At 37.7% G+C, this 19,685-nt stretch overlaps 1 protein-coding gene across 1 annotated transcript in view; it reads right to left on the bottom strand.

Moving 5' to 3' along the window:
- The window catches only part of SUCLG2 (succinate-CoA ligase GDP-forming subunit beta), a 132,155-nt gene that overhangs the window by 45,245 nt on the left and 67,225 nt on the right, over nt 1–19,685 (bottom strand). Inside the window, exons 8-10 of the mRNA XM_054387590.1 lie at nt 18,220–18,316; nt 12,266–12,427; nt 10,395–10,537 (exon numbers count right to left, since the gene is read on the bottom strand). Coding sequence (XP_054243565.1) covers nt 10,395–10,537; nt 12,266–12,427; nt 18,220–18,316 — 402 coding nt within the window. The remainder of the gene's footprint in view (nt 1–10,394; nt 10,538–12,265; nt 12,428–18,219; nt 18,317–19,685) is intronic.

Raw genomic sequence — 19,685 nt, 5'->3', positions numbered from 1 at the left:
ATAAAATATTAAAACTTGAAATAGGTTTGAATACCTTGTTGAATTGGAGCATGAATAATGAAGTTGTGAAATAATTCAGTCTCACCTGAAACAAAATAGAGATTCAAGGGAACAAAATAGCTTTTCCCTATTTCATTAAGCCACATTTGAAGTAATTTTTGTCTGTGCCAAAGCCTCTGCATCATCCTATGCTCAGCTATGCAAATGAATGAATGAACACAGGCCAGGAATATTTTTCTTATTCAAATATAAATTAAATACATTCCTCTGACTAGAATGTATCCTGCTCCCAAAACAAAGTCCACATTCTTTAGCTAAATATTTTCCCTACTTCAACATTAAAAAAAAAATGAAAGAAAAAAAAAAGGAAAGGAAAAAAAAAGAAAAAAAAAAGGAAAGAAAAAAAAAAGAGGTACCTAGAGTGAAATACAGAAAACATCAGAAGAAACACCACACCTCAGAATGCTATTTCTATAGAAATGGGTGGAATATTCCAACAGATTTTTTTTTTCTTACAAATATGTAAATGAATTGAAAAGTGACATTTTTGCCAGACCTGCATATTATTCTTGATCTATGCCAGTCATTCCAGATGGCATATGGGATTAATAATAATAATAGCTTAGAACCAGATCACCTATCATAATACATTTTCTATATTAGGACACAAACCAGAGCAAAAGTGTCACAGCAGAGACAAGTGCAGCATCTGTATATTTCCATAAAATTCTCTCTCCTTCCCCAATAACCACATCACTGAACCTGACACTCTACTTTTTCAGCTTAGAGACTCATATTAACACCTGCTTCAAATTCTTGTCCCCCTGCTTTTTTTTTATTTTTTTTAAACACTAAAATCTTAGCAAGCTCAGGGCCTTGATTCTTCTGTCTTTGAAAGATTTTATGATGGGAAAATACTCATTAATTTCATCATTTTTTTCCCCTATCATTATTTTCTTCAACTAATCTATGCTCCATCTACCTGTGCTCCATCCATCGAGGGTGCTTCTGAAATTCTAAGTTAAACCAGTTAATACTCATTTCACCATCAAAAGAGCAGCATTTCTTACCCAGTACCAGCAGCCAAAAGCACCTACCTGAAATATACATTCATCATGTAAACTTGTTCCTATCAGGAACAGATGGAAATTTTGATGGAAAGAATAAACACTTTCCTTGACAGCCATTATACCTCAAACCACTTAAAAATAAGCAGTATTAAAAAGTGGGTTTCACTATGGAAGAGCTTAAGTAAGGACACCTACAACTTTTCTTTTAATAAACTATTTCCTAACTATATTATCAAATTATTTGTCTTTCTTCTGAAAGTATGCTAGAGAGATGATCTATAAACAGATTCATAATAAATTCTCATCTTACTGAGATGAATTACCAAATGGAAATTCCTAAAGTATCTTCCTCTATTTTTTTTAAAATCTTCACTAATTTTGAAATGAGTCATATAAATTCCCCAAATTTAGTCTGTTTGTAAAGTACAGTAAAGGATTAAACTCTTTTCTGATGTACAATGCATGGCATTTCCTTTTACTTAGGGAAGGATAAGACACACAAACATAACTGCACAGTAGACTGCACATGCTGGATATGACATCAGGCAGTCAGAGGTGATGCTGGCAAGGTTTTCAAGATGGGAGATCTACTGCCTGTGTCTGTCACCCTTTACTTTAGGTCCTGGTTTGGAGTAAGATGGTGACACCACACTATGACATTACAAGAGACAGGTACTATCCCATAACCATTACCACATAATTCTCTTAAAATGCTTCCCACTGCAAGTTCAGCCACACTGGCTCATCAGTGAACAGCTCAGAAAAGTTCAGATTCTCCAGTTTCAAGCATTAGTGAACAAAGAAGTCAATTTAAAAATTTCCTTTGTCACTTTGATCATTAATCAAATGTGATTTGATTAATGTACCTCCCAACAAGAAGCAAAATGCAACAAGCTGTGACCACCCAGCAGCTCTCTCAAGAGGGTGAGGCAGATTGTCCACTGAGGAAACAGAGATGCCTGCTCTTCTGTCCTTGCTTTAGAAGGGGATACTACTACAAAGAGGGTAACTGCCACACAAACATTTCAGATTCCACCAAACAGCTCAATTTTTTGTGGCTTTTCCATACATTTTTCAGCATTTACCTTCTAATGAAATATTTCTGATTTTTCCTTATTCTGCCGTAAAGGAGGCGACTACAAAATCTCTGCGAGTTCTCCTCCTGCTTTCTAAGTTTATTTTTACATCCAGTTTTTAAGATTCATTATAGCTAACTTTAAAATGCCAAAAGGCATTCAACTTGTCAGTGCCTATAAATAATGGCAGATTCATGTTGAAGTATATTTACATATCAATTACTTAGGACTCAATACAACACATGCTCCTGAAAAATACATTACTCGTGCTTATAAATCAAGACAATTCAATTATGCATTTTAAATGCATAATTGTCCTCACATTTTCATAAATACTGGCAATGAGCTATCAGTCTGCAAAACTGCTTCAGTGAAATGAAAGAATGCCTTTTCCATACTTTAAGTGCTGTTAAAGATGACTAGTCATCTCCCATTAATCCCTGCAAAATGGCAAAGACACATTAGAAGAAATCCTTGTTAAAGTTCTATTAGTCTGTATTTTCTCACCCGTGCAGTGCTAATAAAAACGAGGGGAAACTCCTAAATGACTCCTATAAACTCAACTCCTAAACTATCTATAAAAGAAGCATGAGCTGCTCCAAGGCAAAGTATTTGTACAAGTTTCTAAGGCAGAAAATACAACGTGTCTTTGTCAACTTTTCCCAGCTTCACAAGATGTTTCTGTGCTCTAGTAGGTCTTTCACCCTCTCATCCTATGACAGTAATCTTCAACAAGCTTCAGAAGCCAGGGCACCATTGCCCATATACAATTACTAATCACAGCTTTAGGTTTACTTTGCTGTTATTTGGAAGAGGAAAAGAAACCTTCAGTCCATTCACTGCCCCAGGATAGGATCAACTCTTCCTGAAACACTTTGGCTGAATTTTGATTTAGCTAGTGTTTAAAAACCTGTGGTACTTGGTAGCCCATAAGCTCCTGCTGTAAGACTCAGCTATCTTTTCTGCCAGAAAGTTTTCAGAACAACTAACCTAAATTCCTCTGCTGCATTTAAACCTTACTGCTTCTTGCCTTACTGAGGCAGACATTGACTTACAACACTAGGCAGATTACTAAGGTTAACTTGAAAGTTTCCTTTACCTGTTTGTGTCTGGTTCCCCTTTCAGGCTTTGAGACTTTGGTATATTTCAAGTAAGAGAAAAGGGTAGTCTCTCTGTAGGTATTTTCTCACCCCATAAGGGACTCTCTGTGTTCTATTAGGAGATAAGATGACATAGTAAGCTCCAGCTTCCAAAACCTATGTGGTATACATACTTCAATGACTGATTAGAAATCACCTTAGACCAGTGTCAAAATTGCAACACAAACACAACAGGTCTATTGATTGTAACTTTTTTTCTTTAAAAATTAATATTTCACTTCTACAAAAACAATGTTGGGTGCAAAACTGCCAGCTGGATAGGGTTTGGTAATAAGCAGTAAAGGTACAGTGATAACTTGGTCATTTCCACAGCACTTAATCTCTTTTAATGGACTATATAATTTCTGATCAGTGTTGAGAGCAGTCTTCTGTGGGAGGTATTATAACCCCCAGTTCACACAGCTGGGGAAAACCAGAGCAGTCACAACCTGAGCTTTCAAAAGCATCCACTAAATTCAAGTGCCACCATTTTCAGATACTCAGCTGGAGCTGTAAAGGGCTATGCAGGGGTGTGAACACTGGACTAGCAGTTAGCACTCATGGAACAGTATTCTCTAACAGATATTTTTTTTACTACAATAACTTTTCAGCTACAGCTCTGAGAGTACCCAAAACAGCATATGATGCTTCATCCTCTTGTTTGAATCAGAAAAAAACACACAAGCATAAAGACTGTTCATGCCATGTAAAGAAGAGATGGGTAATGAAGTGTGTAAAGGCTGCATGATATTTGAAATGGAAAGCAGAATGATTTCTAATGGCTGTGTAAGAATAGGGTTCCTCTGCATTATTTGAATCACAGAATGTTAGGGGTCGAAAGGGACCTCGAAATATCACCCACTCCAAGTGCCCTGCCAGAGCAGGATCACCTAGAGCAGGTCACACAGGAACAAATCCAGGTGGCTTTTGAATGTCTCCAAAGACAAAACTCCCTGGACTAACAGCAGTAATAACCATTCTTGTCAATGGGCAATGGCAGCCCTAGAAAAAAAAATCAAGTTAGTTGGTTCTTTGTTTCTGGATGTTGCCTTTGAAGTTCTCTTCCTCTTAGTTAAGACAGACTTGCTAGCCTTGACTGACTGGCATGACTAATACTGCAACAAACATTCTGTAGATCACATTATACAGCCATGCAAACTTCCTGCACTCACAACCTGGCTTCCAGCATGATTTTATTTTTATTTGATGTGATTGTAATGTCTTGGTGCCCAATCCTGGCTCAAGAATGCCATATGACAACATTCCTCTCTTCTTATTCCACTGTCTTCTCTCCCACACTGTTCGAAACAATGCTTGGTGGGAAGGACACAGGGAATAATTGGTTGGGAACAGAACTGGCACCTGGCAACTCCTAAGAAGCTTATTTGGCAAACTCCCTTTTTGGCTTAGGCTTTGTAACCCAACAATCAAACACTAGGCACAGACTGACTGAACAAGACAGATATTTGCACAACTTCCATGACAAAACCCTCAGCTATATAGTCAAACCTAGTTATAAAGCACATTCAAAAGAGCCTTTTGCCCCTAAATCTGGGATGAGGTCCTTGTTTAAGGTTGCAGAGTGACAGTCAACAGTCCAGTAACACATGGACATAGTTACCATGCTGCAAACTGCCTGAATGTTTGCAGTCTTTCTGAATTGTCTTAACTGAACTGGCTCACCTAATTCTAAATCAATTCACCCAACACAAAAACCAAATAAATCATACAAGGAGAAAAGAATATCCTAAATCCTTCCTCACAGTATAATTTCATCCCTTATGTTGCCACATAATGGACTGCAATGTTAAAAACACTAATACTAAAAATCCCCCAAGCCAAAAGGGTAAACCGGTGCTAAAAATGCCTTATATAATAAAGATGGATAAACTGCATTACTTTGCACCAAGCACTGCTGGAAAATAGGTGGATTGCAAAATGATGATTTAATGATACCCCTTTCAGAATTCAGCTCACTCTCTTGGATGCCTGGAAAATAAAAGCCCCAAGACCTCTGCTTCACACGCAACCTTAATGGCAAGACACATCAGGGCCATTACTTTTCCCATCACTGAGGTGGACAGAGAGATGCATCTGCCATAAGTAAGCAGGCAAGAGTGACAGGAATAAGAAATCTCTATTCCACATTAATAAAACAATAATTTGAATTTGGACTAAAGAATAGCTAAAAAAAAAAAAAGCCAAACAAGTTCAGTTTTGTGTGTGTTTGAAATTAATTATTCCCTGGATATGAGTTGAAAGATGTCGATATGGGACATTTTTTCCAGAGATATTTGTCAATCTGTCAATACTATTTTGCTTAAATGACAAGCAAACACTTGTTAACATCTATTGATTTGATAAATCCTTAGTCATATCACTAGTGACAGGCTTCAAAAAAAGATTGTCAAAGCAGCTTTAGGGGGAAGAGCAGAACAAGAAGAAACAGTTTTGGCCTTTAACTGCCACTTTCTAATAGGAGTCAACTGTTAAGTTCAGGATTAGAGCCAGTCAATGGTATAACAAACCTGCTTGCAGGTGGCTTGCTTTACTCCTATTTCTAGGGGTTTAGCTTCTGTTAGGGAGACAAAGGAATGGGATGGTGTGCAGCCAAAAGCCTGAGGAAAGACTATGTAGCCCTACTTTTGGGTCACATCTCATTGGTACACATACCATTTAGACCAGCATTATGGGCAACTCTCCTATACCAGCAATCTTTAAATATTTTTATTCTATCAAGACTTCATGGGAGAAAAAGGTAGAGGATGTGATTCCTTCAGCTTGTAGGTAAGGTGCTTCTGGCCTATGCCTAACTCTAATCACTAAATACAACTCACCAAGAGCTTACTCATTATAGGCTCTCATACCCACTAGGCTCCTCAAAAACACGATTTAGCCAGCCCAATATCTGAAACTTGATGTTGACTCTCTCTGCAAAGTGTATTAAAAAGACTAGAGAAAAAAATGCAGGAATTTAGGAATGTCAGACATATGGAACTACTCCAGGCCAAAGCAGGGGGCAAAGAGTGTAACCAAGCTTCAGCACCTTAGACTGCAGATTTATTGACAAGACTGGTTTTCTTCAGCTTTACCCTTTCCAAAACCTTGATGAATCCTACAGGCAGTCAGCATATGGTAAATGTAACAGTCCAGATCCTCAGCAGGAATGAAAAAAAGCAGCTGTTGAGCTTGGTAAGGATGTAAGAGTACTCAAGGATGAGGACTTCAGTGAGGATGATGGAAACAGCACTTCACACATGCTGAGGTGAACCAAGAATCACTCAGAACTCCTGAAATATTGAAGGAAACCACCTCTTCTACTTGACTGTGGGACAAAGAGGAGCAATGAAGCTCCTCCAGAGCCTCCCAGCAGCTTCAAAACCCAGAATCTTCCCCTTTCCTGGTACTACCTGCAAAGAGGGAAGACAGCTAATTTCCTACACAGCAGACACATGGCAATCAATCACAGAAACAGGACAGGCATGAAGGAGGAGGGGGGAAGAAAAAGTGTCTGAAATTTAGATAGTGAAAAGAAAGGAATTCGGAACCATCGCCGTGACCTGTCTGACCTAGGAAGTATTGGATATGGCAGACTGCAAACAAGACCAGCAGAGTATGAAAGGATTACTGACTCCAGAGACAGCATTTCTATTCAAAAGCCAGTGGGTAACCTTTTGCAACAACAAAAAAAAAAAGTTCTCTTTTTTTTTTTAATTTTATTTGAAAGAATTATAGACACTGACAACAGCCAGATTAAACCAGCAGCAAAACAGTCAAGATCTTCATTTTTCTCAAAAACAATATCCCCAGGTTCACTAAATCAAATCATGAAATACCTGTATTGTTTTTTGGTTTGGTTTTACTTGTTTGGTTGGTTGGTTGGTTTGGTTTTTGCTTCACTACAAAATAGACATTTTAAATACAACCAGAGAGAGAGAAAGAGATCTCTTTCAAAGTGATATTTAACTTTTCCTTCTGGAAGACGACTTCTCTTGCAATGACCTTAACACTGTCAGCACCACATTTCTGCACAACAGCCTTGCAGGCTCATTTGTTTGCTTAGTTTTCCTCAGAGGTTCAATGTTGTCTGGAGACATTTACAACAATTACTTGCCCCTCCATCTCCCAAAAGTAAATTTTTATCTTCTCAAACAAGGTGGGAATCAGGTTAAAGGGAAATGACAGACCAGATACAAACTGTGAATGCTGCATTAACTGCAATGACTCCTGGGTTTGGAAGCCTACTATTAGTTACGAGGATTCATTCAATTATTTTACCATATATTAGTGAGCTAATGGACATGGTGTATCAGGAAAGAGCACATTTACTAGCTTTTCTGAATGGACTAAAACATGAAACTAATGTATTTTTAATAGCTAGTAAACTTATATAATATTCAGCTGCAGAGCAGTAAGAATTATGTACTGAGATATCATCATATCTTCCCTATCTCCAGTTAATCTGAGACATCCTCTTCATCAGTCACCATTAAGAGAAGATTTTCACCTGATGTCTTGTGGAACTGAAACAATATTGCTGATGGTCACAGTAGCATAAAATAAAGGCAAAATGAGTCAACCCCAAAGGACTGGAACGAGCTCAGAAGTGACTCATTTAAACCTGGCAAGCCTTTCAGGGATAAGAGCTGTGGTATAAAGGGTCATGTGCAAGGCTAAGCTCAAAAGAATTAATGCTAATGACTTAAAAATTGGCAACAGTATTAAATCTCTAGAAAAACACAATGTGTGCCAACAATGCCATCACTTACATACCTGCATCCTGGTTTGCTATGGACTACACTCCCTGGAGCAAGAAGCTTTCAGAAGTACCCTCTTTCCCCTGCATCCTACCAAATAACTGATTCTAGTGGGACTCTAAGCAGTAATTCCTTTTTTTTTTCCTGGAGTGCAATAAAGAGAACAAGCCAAAGAAAAATGCAGTGGAGCTGTTCTGTGATTCTTCCTGTGGATGGAGAAAAGATTATAAAAGGCATTCAAAAGGAAGAGAGGAGGCAACAAATTAGCAAGGGATAAGCTGTGATGCATTTAAGCTTAAGCATTCTGCATCTTCAGCCAAAGCCAGGAATGGCAGAGCTACAGCTGTGAACAGACACAGAATAAATGACCATTTCAGGTCCTTTCTATGCTACCTTTTCCTTGCCCCCACTATCTAAATTAGCACAGCTTCACTAGCCCTGGTGGAAGCAGCAACATATAAGCAGAACATGTAACAGAAGAAGGATATATTTACAAGTCAAATATTGGGCATCCAGATGTCATATAGCTGGGAGCTACTGAAATGCCTTTTCTGCTTCAAAATTGTTTAAACTCAGTAAGATTCATCATCAAAATTAATACCTGCTGTTTGTGCTACAGCAGACAGAAGAACCTATTTAGCATAGCGATAATTATCAGCTAAGTTGTGTATCTAAGACTCTACTGCACCTGCTTCCCCACCACAACAAGTTTCAGAACTAAATTACATCTCAGCCAAACCTTGATCTTCACACAAAGCATGCACTGAAGAACAACTCACACACAAACAGATCTTTGTGTAACACCTTGTGAATAGCTAAAACTCACACAAATGAAGACGAGCAGCACAGCATCTAGTAGCACCAGAAAATGAAGGAAACTACCAGGTTCTCTAGCATGAACCTCAAGGTCTTGTCCTGCCTCCCTTATGCCCTAGGCAAAATATAATACTTCTCTACTTCTCCAGCTCTATCTTGTTTTAGGCATGTTAATGACTTGAAGCTTATAAGATCACTAAGCAGAAGGAGACAGCCTCTTCCTCTGGCTCTTGGGAGGAACATAAACCTACACCTCTACAAAAAAAAGGCCAGTACGACCCAGGTCGATGGGAGTGCAAGAAGATCCAGGAAGAATGTTTTAAATATTGCAGATGACTCTCTAGAACAATTGAGCCATCAAGATATTCAATGCCTTAAAATCATGCAAGGAGAGTTACAGTAAGTCAATCTGTGCTTATTTTGTGCTGTACATTTTCCTCCTGACTTTGCCTGGAAATTTTGCTGCAAACAATATCCACCTCTATTTGAAGAGTCACAATATTTTGTCACTTACTGCTGCACAGGATATACAATTACAGTGATACAATTTTCACAGGAAGGTGGTATTCAGAGGAGCTGATATCACAGACAATGAACATGAGGAAAATGGATGGAAGCACAGAAAGGTAAAAGAGATTAAGTCACAAAAAAAGAAGCAAAATGTTGAAGTTCGGGCTTCAGCAGAGATGCTTCAAGTGCAGAAGATACAAAAGATGATCAAAGCCCTTTGACAGATTTTCATCAGTAAAATCAACACAGCAACTTACATTCTGGCTACACACAAAAGCAGAACTCTGCTTTGGCAGGGGTGGTCAGCTGGCACTACTCCAATGCCTACGCTTGATCAATAGTCTCTCAGTAGATATATTCTACTTCTGTCTGCAAAGGCGACCAATGACCTCAGCATGCTAGCATGCATCTCTAGAAATAACTTCTACTCAATACACACAGACTTAATGTCTTCTCCTGGTATTCAAAAAGAAAAGAGCAACTGCACCTCCATCTGCAAAAGAAAGTGTTGGAAACTACGAGGCTATGATTCCAGCCTGTGAATGTTCATTAAACACAGACTATCCTGCAGTGAGGAATCAGATATTTTAGAAACCTTGAGCTTCAAAGAGTACAAATCACCCTTTAGAATGAACTGTTTGCTCAATTCTCATTTTCCTTCTCACTCTACTGTGGTACTAGAGTGTTAGGAATGGTATTTTAAGCATCTAAATATTTTCACAAATTCCACTTTAGGAGCCAGATGTTTAAAGTTCATTACCACATCTGCACTCCTGTGTTGAATTGTTCTGAGAAAATACCCATTCCATTCAAGACTGACCAGCAAACCTAAGTGAGGGTAGATCAAGAACTGAAATGTCAGTTCAGCGTGTTCACAGTGAAATTTCTTTTCAGATTGCCCCTTTAATAACTGGTCCTCAGTGTTCATCTAATCATCTCTGTTTTTTCAGCACACTATTTACAGTTCTGTAAGGCAGTTGTATTGCTACATGGGGGAAACTTCTGGTCCACACCCAACATCTTTACCTTTGGATCAGCAGTCAGCAGCTTGAATGCTTGATATACTTGTGCTTCTTTCACACCTCCACCAAGATCCAAGAAGTTGGCTGGCTTTCCACCATTCAAGGATATTATATCACATGTTGCCATTGCAAGTCCAGCTCCATTGACTGTAATTGTAAACATCAAGTGCTTATATTTCACATTAATGGATATAGGACTTTTGAAAAGGCTTAAAACATATAAATTCAACCACATAACACAGCTCAAAATGTTACATAAATATCTATATCTAAATAGGCCAATACTTATGGCTGCATAGACAGTAATAAATAAGTTCCTTTATGACTGTTAATCAATTTTAGAACTCAGATGTGCATCTTCCGTTGTTTCCAAGCACTGGAATAGCAATTGTGGAAATGTGAAAACTTTTGATTTAAAAAAAAAAAGAGACTTTTGATTTAAAAAAAAAGAGAGCTGCTGGGAATAGTCATCTCATCAATGATATGTGAAAGACAAATTGAATCTTTAAGCTTTCCTCCCATCACTCTGATTGCAGTCAATGATGCTTTGTATTACTATAAAGCAGACAGTGAAGTCCTGGGCACAGATACCCAGAAACTGCTTTTTATTTTGCATTTGCACCAGTCTAGAAATGTTCCCATGAGCATGAACATCCTTTAAGAAAGGAAAATAAGTGAGGATTATTTGTCCCCAGAAAGTTGCTATTGCTGGACAAAGTAAGGCTTCTGTCTCACCTGCAGTTTAAAAGTGATACCCAGTACTTAAAAAAACCCCACTGCACTGTTGCAAATTAATGTTTGGAGTTTTGACTGGGGGTTTGGGTGTGTTGGTTTGTTTTTGTTGGGATTTTGTTTGTTTTGTTGTGGGGTTTTTGTTTGGTTTTGGTTTTGTTTTTTGTTTGTTGTTGTTCTGTTTGATTGATTGATTGATGTTTGGTTGGTTGGTTTGGTTTTTCTTGGTGGTGGTCGTGGTTTTTTGGATTTTTTCTTTGTTTTCTTCCTGAGTGTTTTTGTGTTTGTGGGTTTTTTTTAGTTGCTGTGGTGGCTTTTCTTTGTGTTTTTTTCCCTTTGGTTTTTGTTTGGTTGTTTTTTGTTTTTTTTTTTTTTTTTTAATCGAGATTCAAGTCTCACTGTAAGTGAATCAACTGCAACACATAACCAGTATTGTCTAGACTTGTAGTTAGAATACATATCCAAGCAATGTAAATGCTGGTCATTTTCTCACCAAGCTGAGATAAAATGCCTAGTCCAATTAGATTCACAATAAAATATTGCACTGGCTGAAAGAATCTGTACAAAAGGAAATATATTTGGAGCATAGCTGGCTTTTTTACTTATCTCTTCTAAACACAAGAGTAATTTCTGTTCTACAGAAACTTCAGGAGAAGAAAAGCCTTGAGTTTTCCTTTTAACAGCCAACCAGACTGTTTTTAGCAGCTTTCCTTAAAGAAAAGTGAAGTTCAATATTCGATTGCAAATGGGAATATCACGTTTTTACACACATACTGTGTCTTTGAAGTAACACAGGCTTATCTTTGGGAATTAATGATCAAATTTTGATAATTTCCTTGGTTTAACTGGAAAGATCAATTCATCAGCTTAACAATTCAGAACACAGAAAGCCCACAGGCTTCTCCCTCCACCTGCCTTTTCTCTTACACCATATGTGCCCTTCTTGTTTGCAGAAGTCTTCACTGCAGTTTCAGTGCAATTTTAGTTTCATTCTTGCAAGAACTTGTGGAAGGACAGACAACCTCAGCAAAACAGACTGAAATATTGTCAGGGGTGGATTGGATGTCAGAATGTAAACAAAGCCTATACACTGAACAAGTATGAATTTGTCTTCAAACGCCTTTTGGATTTATTTGTTCTTACCAAAGCAAGCAATATTTCCATCCAGTCCTATATACTTTAAGTCATATTTGGCAGCTTCGTTCTCTATAGGCTCATTTTCAGACTTGTCATCCATGGCAAATATTTCTTTTTGCCGAAATTCTGCATTGTCATCAAAGTTTATCTTGGCATCGAAACAAACAACTGAAGGGAATAAAAAGGAAAGAAAAGAAACAACATACAGGCATTTAGCGATTACAGTTAGTTGGAGCTCCTGAAATATTATGACTGCTCCATCAGGGAGAAGGAAAAGGTTGCTTAGGGACTATTGCTGCTTCCAGTATATGATCAGCTGAAGTGCCAGCATTGAGTCCCAGCAGAGAAGAGCAAGTTTTCCTTAAATCTTATATTGAGAAAAACTACAGCAAGCATATCTACACAGGACATCTTGTCACAGGATGAACTTCTGTGTTTGCTTCAAATGAAGTTTCCATAAGCTGTGAAGGTATCACAGTATATCAGAGGTTGGAAGGGAACTCAAGAGATCATCAGGTCCAACCCCCTTTCCAGAGCAGGATCACCTAGGATAGTCCACACACGAACACATCCAGGTGGGTTTTGAAAGTCTCCAGAGAAGGAGACTCCACAACCCCCCTGGGCAGCCTGTTCCAGTGCTTTGTCACCCTCACTGTAAAGAAGTTCCTCCTCATGTTGAGGTGAAATCTTCTATGTTCAACTTTGAACCCATTGTTCCTTGTCCTGTCACTGTGTACCACTGAAAAGAGCCTGGCCCCCTCCTCCTGACACCCACTCCTCAGATATTTATAGACATTGATCAGATCCCCTCTCAGTCTTCTCTTCTCCAGACTAAACAGCCCCAGGGCTCTCAGTCTCTCTTCACAGGGGAGATGCTCAAGTCCCCTAAGCATCCTCGTGGCTCTCCATTGGATTCTCACCAGCAGGTCTCTGTCTCTCTTGAACTGGGCAGCCCAAACCTGGACACAGTATTGCAGGTGTGGTCTCACCAGGGCAGAGTAGAGAGGCAGAAGAACTTCCCTCAACCTGGTGGACACACCTTTCCTGATACATCCTTTCTATGTTTTGGACAGGTGGTCTGCAGTAATCTCTTCAGTTTACTTTCAATCTTCTGAAAGTATGATCGATAGAACAAGGTAACAGGTTAGGGACCCAAGGCAACGTCTGGTAGCACACACTCATTTAAAGCCGAGCAATACAAATACAATCCTTAGCCATCATTTTAATTTATAATGTTATTAGCTCTACACACATTATTTCCCTAAAGGTTTGAATTTAACCAACTTCAAGCCAATGTATGTTGAAAATGATCAAAACATGACTGCTAAATAAAGAACATTTAAAAAGTAAATATAAAACTTCTCATCAATGTCAACATCCACTCTGGCTGTAAAATGAATTAAGAAGTAGCTAAGCCTGACTATATTAAATCGCTGATACAAAAGACTAGCTAGGAGACATAATATTCCTACAAAAATATCAGTCACAGAACTGCATATAGAATGAACTGGTTATTTGCCTATTTACTGACTCATTATTTTCTATGGGTTTGCACAGGCAAACACCTCATTAGATTAAAATGTTCTAAGTAAATGTAAGACTATACTTCTCATTTCCCTATTTAAGTAATTTGTTGTGTACTATATCCAGATTATAATTGCTGACTGATGTATAACTGATTTCTCGATGCAAACCAGACAGATTTAAGCGCCTTTAAATGCCGCATCCAGAAAAATCTAACAGTTTTTCTTTCTGATGTATTTTATTCATACACATACATGGCATATGTGCACATGTTCATGAGCACTTTACAGATCTCTGCAACTACAAGTCAGCTACAATTAAGAATTTTTAGTCTTTGATTCTAGTTACTCAAGTAAAACAACTAATCAAGAAAATATTTTTTTGGTGATAATTTTTTTTTAATTACTTGACATTGGAAAATTGTCAATTACTTGACATTGGAAAAGATACCTAAGCAAACAGTAAACAAAACATCCACACAAAAAAAGAGAGTCTCAGTTGTATGCTTTGATAAGCACTGGGTTTTCTTTCTTTGGTTTTCTGATGCTGATGGAGTTTCTGTGGGTTTTTTTAAATACATTTCATTTGTAACCAATACTAGACTGAAATTAAAATAGGATCAAATTTAATGTAAGTGATTGCAGTTTCAGAAAACTATTCATGAATATTTGTGTATAATAAATCTGTCATGGAAGGACCTAGATCTTACCTGGTCAACCATCAGGTATGAATCACACATAATATTCTTCTACTGTACCGCTTGTTTTTTTTTTTAACCATGAACTAACACCTGTATTATTTTTCTTCTTCAGGCTTTCACTCATTAAATTTCTAAACCAAGCCAAAGCTAGAGTAAAACTGCAGGCTCAGAGCTCTCTTTACCTTAGACATGAACATCCTCAATGACACATTAATAGAATCTCATTTCCACAGAACATTCATCTTTAACAAAGGCCATGCTGTACAGATGTAGCATGAAAAACACTTATTAATATTTATCAAACTATTTTCACCATCAAAAGCACTTTGTTACATGCATGATAGGTTATATAAATGAATTTTTCCCCCTAAACAAATATCAAAGAAAGCTCCAAGACTTATATTCATGGAGTACTTCTGTTGTTTTTGCTAGCAGTGTAGGATTTTTGTCATCTGCCAATTCAACAGCTTACACTGAAAGCAAACAAAGGAAAAAAAAAACCCAAAGAAATTGGCAGTTACAGGCTTCTGACCCAATAGTGTTAACACAGACTTTGCTACAAAATTAAACAAAGGGAAATACATACATCAATGTATCTCTTTTAATGGAAATTCACACAAGTGAAAAACACAGCAAGCAATAAATCCATCTTAACTGTTTCTTTGACAGAAATAATGGTCCCCATACAGAGACTTATCTTTTATCATTAGAAATAACTGCATTAAGCTACTCAAATGTTCTTCCATTTGTTTTATCTTTATTCTGCTGTAAGCCACTTCAGATGGAGAAACTGCCAGCAAAAGAGAAATAAGCACACGAAGAATTCTCTGTGTGTCTGCTAGTAAGATGGCATTCACAGCTTGAAACCCACTGGTTTTGCTCCTCAGTTTCCTGGATGAGGAAAAACATGAAAAAAACCCTCCTACTATCCCTCACAATTAAGTCCTCCTCACTAAATATGCACAGTCATTCCAGAAAAGCTACACTGGTAACTTATCCAAAGCAGTTCATTTTTCCAACTCATAGTATTCCGGTATGGATGCATAGTCCTAAAGGACCTTTTAGGATCACCAGCTTTGTTTCCTCTCATTTTTACTGTCCTCTCCATCAATGCCCCATATTGTCCATCAACTTCCCCTCTGGTAATACTCAAATATGTCTTGAGAACCTTAATGATGCCCCTGTTCTGTGATACCTGACAGTGCTGTTCCTGCCCTTCTCACACCCTTCTAAGTGTCTATATGCACAGTGTCCACTCACTAACAGCCAAAACACACTTGAAGTCCTTGTAGGATCACAGAGCTGAGATGATGTAGGTACTGAACTGGGGATTTTATTCCTTGCTCTGCCAAAAGGACAGCACAGTAAAGTGCTTCTGTAACAGCTATCTGAGCTAGTTTTGAACCAGCAAGTGTGAATATCAGAACAGCCTAGTCCTGTTCTTTATCAAAGATGTCCCAGTTTCTGACATCTGACTAAGCAAAAGGACTACTGAGTACTACCTGTACTGCTAGGGTATCTTGGTTAATTATTCCAGTAAAAAAACTTATTTCAACAAATGCTGAGGAAGGAAATTCTGTTTCTACAGTATCAGTGGTCCTGAACCCACTAAATAAACCTGGTAAGTACATCAGTCACAGCAGACAAACACACCCAACAAATTTGTATTGAAGTGAACATCATAATCCACAGGGAAGTTCTCCAGCAGCTTTTGTTGCATCTATTTCAAAAGGTCCCATTCATCTTCAAAAGGTCAAAAGTGTCATGTGTAGCCCATTGCTAGAATGTGAAAAATCCAGACCATTCATTTTACAAGGCTCTATTTCATTGTTCTGTTTTAACTTCACTGGACAACACAATATGAAAACGTCACTCTCACCTCACTCCCAGTGAGGCTAAAGGTGGGGGGGAAGGGAGGGGAACAACAGTCTATTGGATTTTGAAGGCAAATTTTCCATTTCCATTTAAAATACAGCCTACAATAGAATTGCACAGGTCAACAGCAGGGTTTTTTGTGTCTCTCCCCTATCAGACACTTCACAAAGTGCTTAAGAATCAGTGGAGCTTCAATTAGATGTTAAGAATTTGCATTACATTTATGAAGCTGGGTGAGGTTTACAGTGCAGAAATTATTGATTCAATGTGCATGTTATTATGGTATGTAAAACAAGCCAGAAATCTGAGCACACGGGCTGGAAATCTGCAGAGAGCAAAGGATTCTGGTGGCAAGAACACCAAACTTCCATGAAGGAATTCAAAACAGGTGTTATCAAAGCAGAATTGATATGTTTAAGACATAAAAATGTCCTCCTACCTTAGTTTAACCTGAAAACAGCTCATTATGTAAAAACAGTCAGTGACACAGTTGATCATTTTTATTGCCTCTGTTACCCTCATATACTTTAGCAGACAAGACATTCCTGTTTGGTTTTAAAATGCTACTTTACAAAAAGGCATTTTAGTGTCACAAAGCCTATTTTATAGCAGAAAATACCATCACTTAAAATGTCTTAATACAAAAGAGTGGGGCTGGACTTATTTTACACCTTTTAGAGCTTTTCAGAGGTCATTACTAGCAGAACTTTCCTTTAAACACTGTACAATTCACTACGAATTCTTTTGCATTTGTTTCTTCAATAAGAAGGGAAACCCAAGACTGGACAACTGGAAAAGACTGCATAATTACCAGCCCAAACATAGCTTCTGGATTCCTGACCAACTGAGCCAACAATAGAGATTTTAAGTGAAAAGCAGTTTATTTTACCAACTAGATGTGAGCACAGAAGTATTTTCAAACTGCTGATTCTTTTCAGTTAATACTGCTTCCCGTGCGGATCTCATGTTCTTAATTTTCACAGCAGTGATCTTTTACCAAGTTTCCAGAAGCACAATTAAGCAGCCACATTCCCAATGTCTCTTAAAATAGCTAAAAGCTTTGTCTTCCCATTTTCTAATCTGCAATCTATAGGGATATCTTACAAAACTGGAGATAAGGTGGAATTGTCTTTCTTGACCAACAATAAAGAAATGCCCACCAGCACTTCCCTGTGTCAAAGACTTTTCTCACATCATAAAATGATGCCACAGGCCTCTACTAGGAAATTACCAGTGTTTTGTGACACTGAAGTTTCAGCAAGCTCCCCCTGAGCTCCACAACTTCCCACCTTCATCCATGATACATGGAAGAGCAGGTTTCAGTTTGAAAATCAACTACTATAACAGTGTGAAAACTAACCAGCTCCTTGTTTTTACTATATATTTTCTTATCCCTGTATTCATGGTGGATGTAGCTAAGTGTCAGTTCCAGCTAGAGTTTCTCCAGTGCTCTAGTAGGCTGCAGAGTTAACACTTCTAATTTGAACTTACCCATATGTTTATAAAGGTAAAATAACAAATTTATTTACAAACAATGTAAATAATTCTAATAACAAAATAAAAAAATCCCATAATAAACTCAAGAAAAACTCAGCTTTGAAGAAAGAGTAGAAGAGCAGAAAATGTTGGTGTTTCTCACCAAGCATAACATGTAGAAGCCAATATTTCCACTATTTGGATGAAATAACAAAGGGTATTGAAATGTAAAATCTACCATGGGAATATTTATGAATGTTGCTTAAATTACATTACAAAATGAAATGAATGCAAAGCTTCTGCTATAGCTTTCTATGCAATTTAATTTACAGCTTGAATAAATAAACAATTATAATGCATTCATTTGTTTCCTTCAATTTCTTACCTTGCCCTTCTGGAGTTTCACCAAAGGGATTCACTTCAACCTGAGTGGCATCAATTTTCAAGAATAGATTATACAGCTTCTTAATTTGATCAGCTGCCTAGATTTGATCCAGAGATTTACAATTAGCACACAGAAAAGCAAAAGTACAGTTTTCAAGGCAAAGGTAAACCATTACTGATCATTTTTAATTATCTTAAATTGCACACCAGCTCTAGATAGCAGCTGCTTTTATTTCTGTTTTCCTAATCATATTTATGTAGTATTTAAAATAGCTCCAATGTAGCATTATGATACTGTGTGACATTTAGTGTATGTGCATTTAAAGACTACAAAACAAACAGCACGATTACTGTGGCAAGTTTAATTTTAAAAGTGCCTAACAGCTCATAATGACATATTCTGCAGTGTGCTTAGCTGTAAGTTGCCTTCACATTAATCAGTCTAAATACAGAAACCATAAAGTAGCATGTGCTTATTAGTGACTTCAGAAAAAATATGTTTGTCCTTCCTACATCAGTCCAAAACATTTTTCTGAAGAAAGTGTGTCCGAATCATGCTTGCTTACTCTTATCAGGACACTCTTGCTTCTTCCCTATTGCTCCTCACCATCAATCTCTGCCAGTGGTTCTGTGCACCTCTAAGTATCATGACTGACTACCGACTTCAAAGACCTTTTGTTTTTATTTGTTCTTATTCCATTCCTTTCATTATTATTCCATTAATAGAACTGCTTAAATAACAGCAATATGAATGTGCATTAAAAGCAACCCAAAACAAATCCCTTTGGCTCATTACACACTGACAACTTATTAGCTGAAATAAGTTTGCAGATGAAGAAGTGCACTAATAAAGAACCACTCAAATGTGTGCCTTCATTACTGATCAGTTAACTGAAGTACACAAACCAAAAATATTTGGGACCTCTCCTAATAAGCAAAGTTAATGAGAAGAAAAGAACCAGAAGTCAGCTTCCTCTCACAGCACCATTCATAAGAAATAAAACAGCATGACTGGAAAGACTCAACCCCAACACTGCACTATATCAGGAGGAATACATTCCCCTCTCCCTCTACTCATTGCTGACACAGCTACACCTCGAGTGCTGCGTCAAATTTTAGGAGCAACACGTCTAAGACTCTGTAAATAGTTACAGTTTGGAAACAGCATACAAATTGTTTATGAAGTCTTGCTCAAAAGTCATCAGCTGATGCATTCTCAGTGGTTTTGACTTTGAAAAAATCATCAGTTCTAAATCTGCACCCATCAAGGTTGCAGTATCCTTGGTGTGAACACTTCAGTTGACAAACTATCTTAATATCACATAGGTAGGGCTATTAACAGAGAAGCAGCCTCACCATGCAACCCCACAGTGATTCTGGGCAACCTGAGAAGCTGCTATTGCTCTAGCAAACTGCTGTAATTTTAACAGATCACCAGAATTGCTTAACTTTTATTAAGGGCTGCTC

The sequence above is a fragment of the Indicator indicator genome, chromosome 15, assembly GCF_027791375.1.
Source record: "Indicator indicator isolate 239-I01 chromosome 15, UM_Iind_1.1, whole genome shotgun sequence".
NCBI lineage: Eukaryota > Metazoa > Chordata > Aves > Piciformes > Indicatoridae > Indicator > Indicator indicator.
Note: the sequence above shows the minus strand (reverse complement) of the source record. Positions and strands in the feature narration are given on the sequence as shown.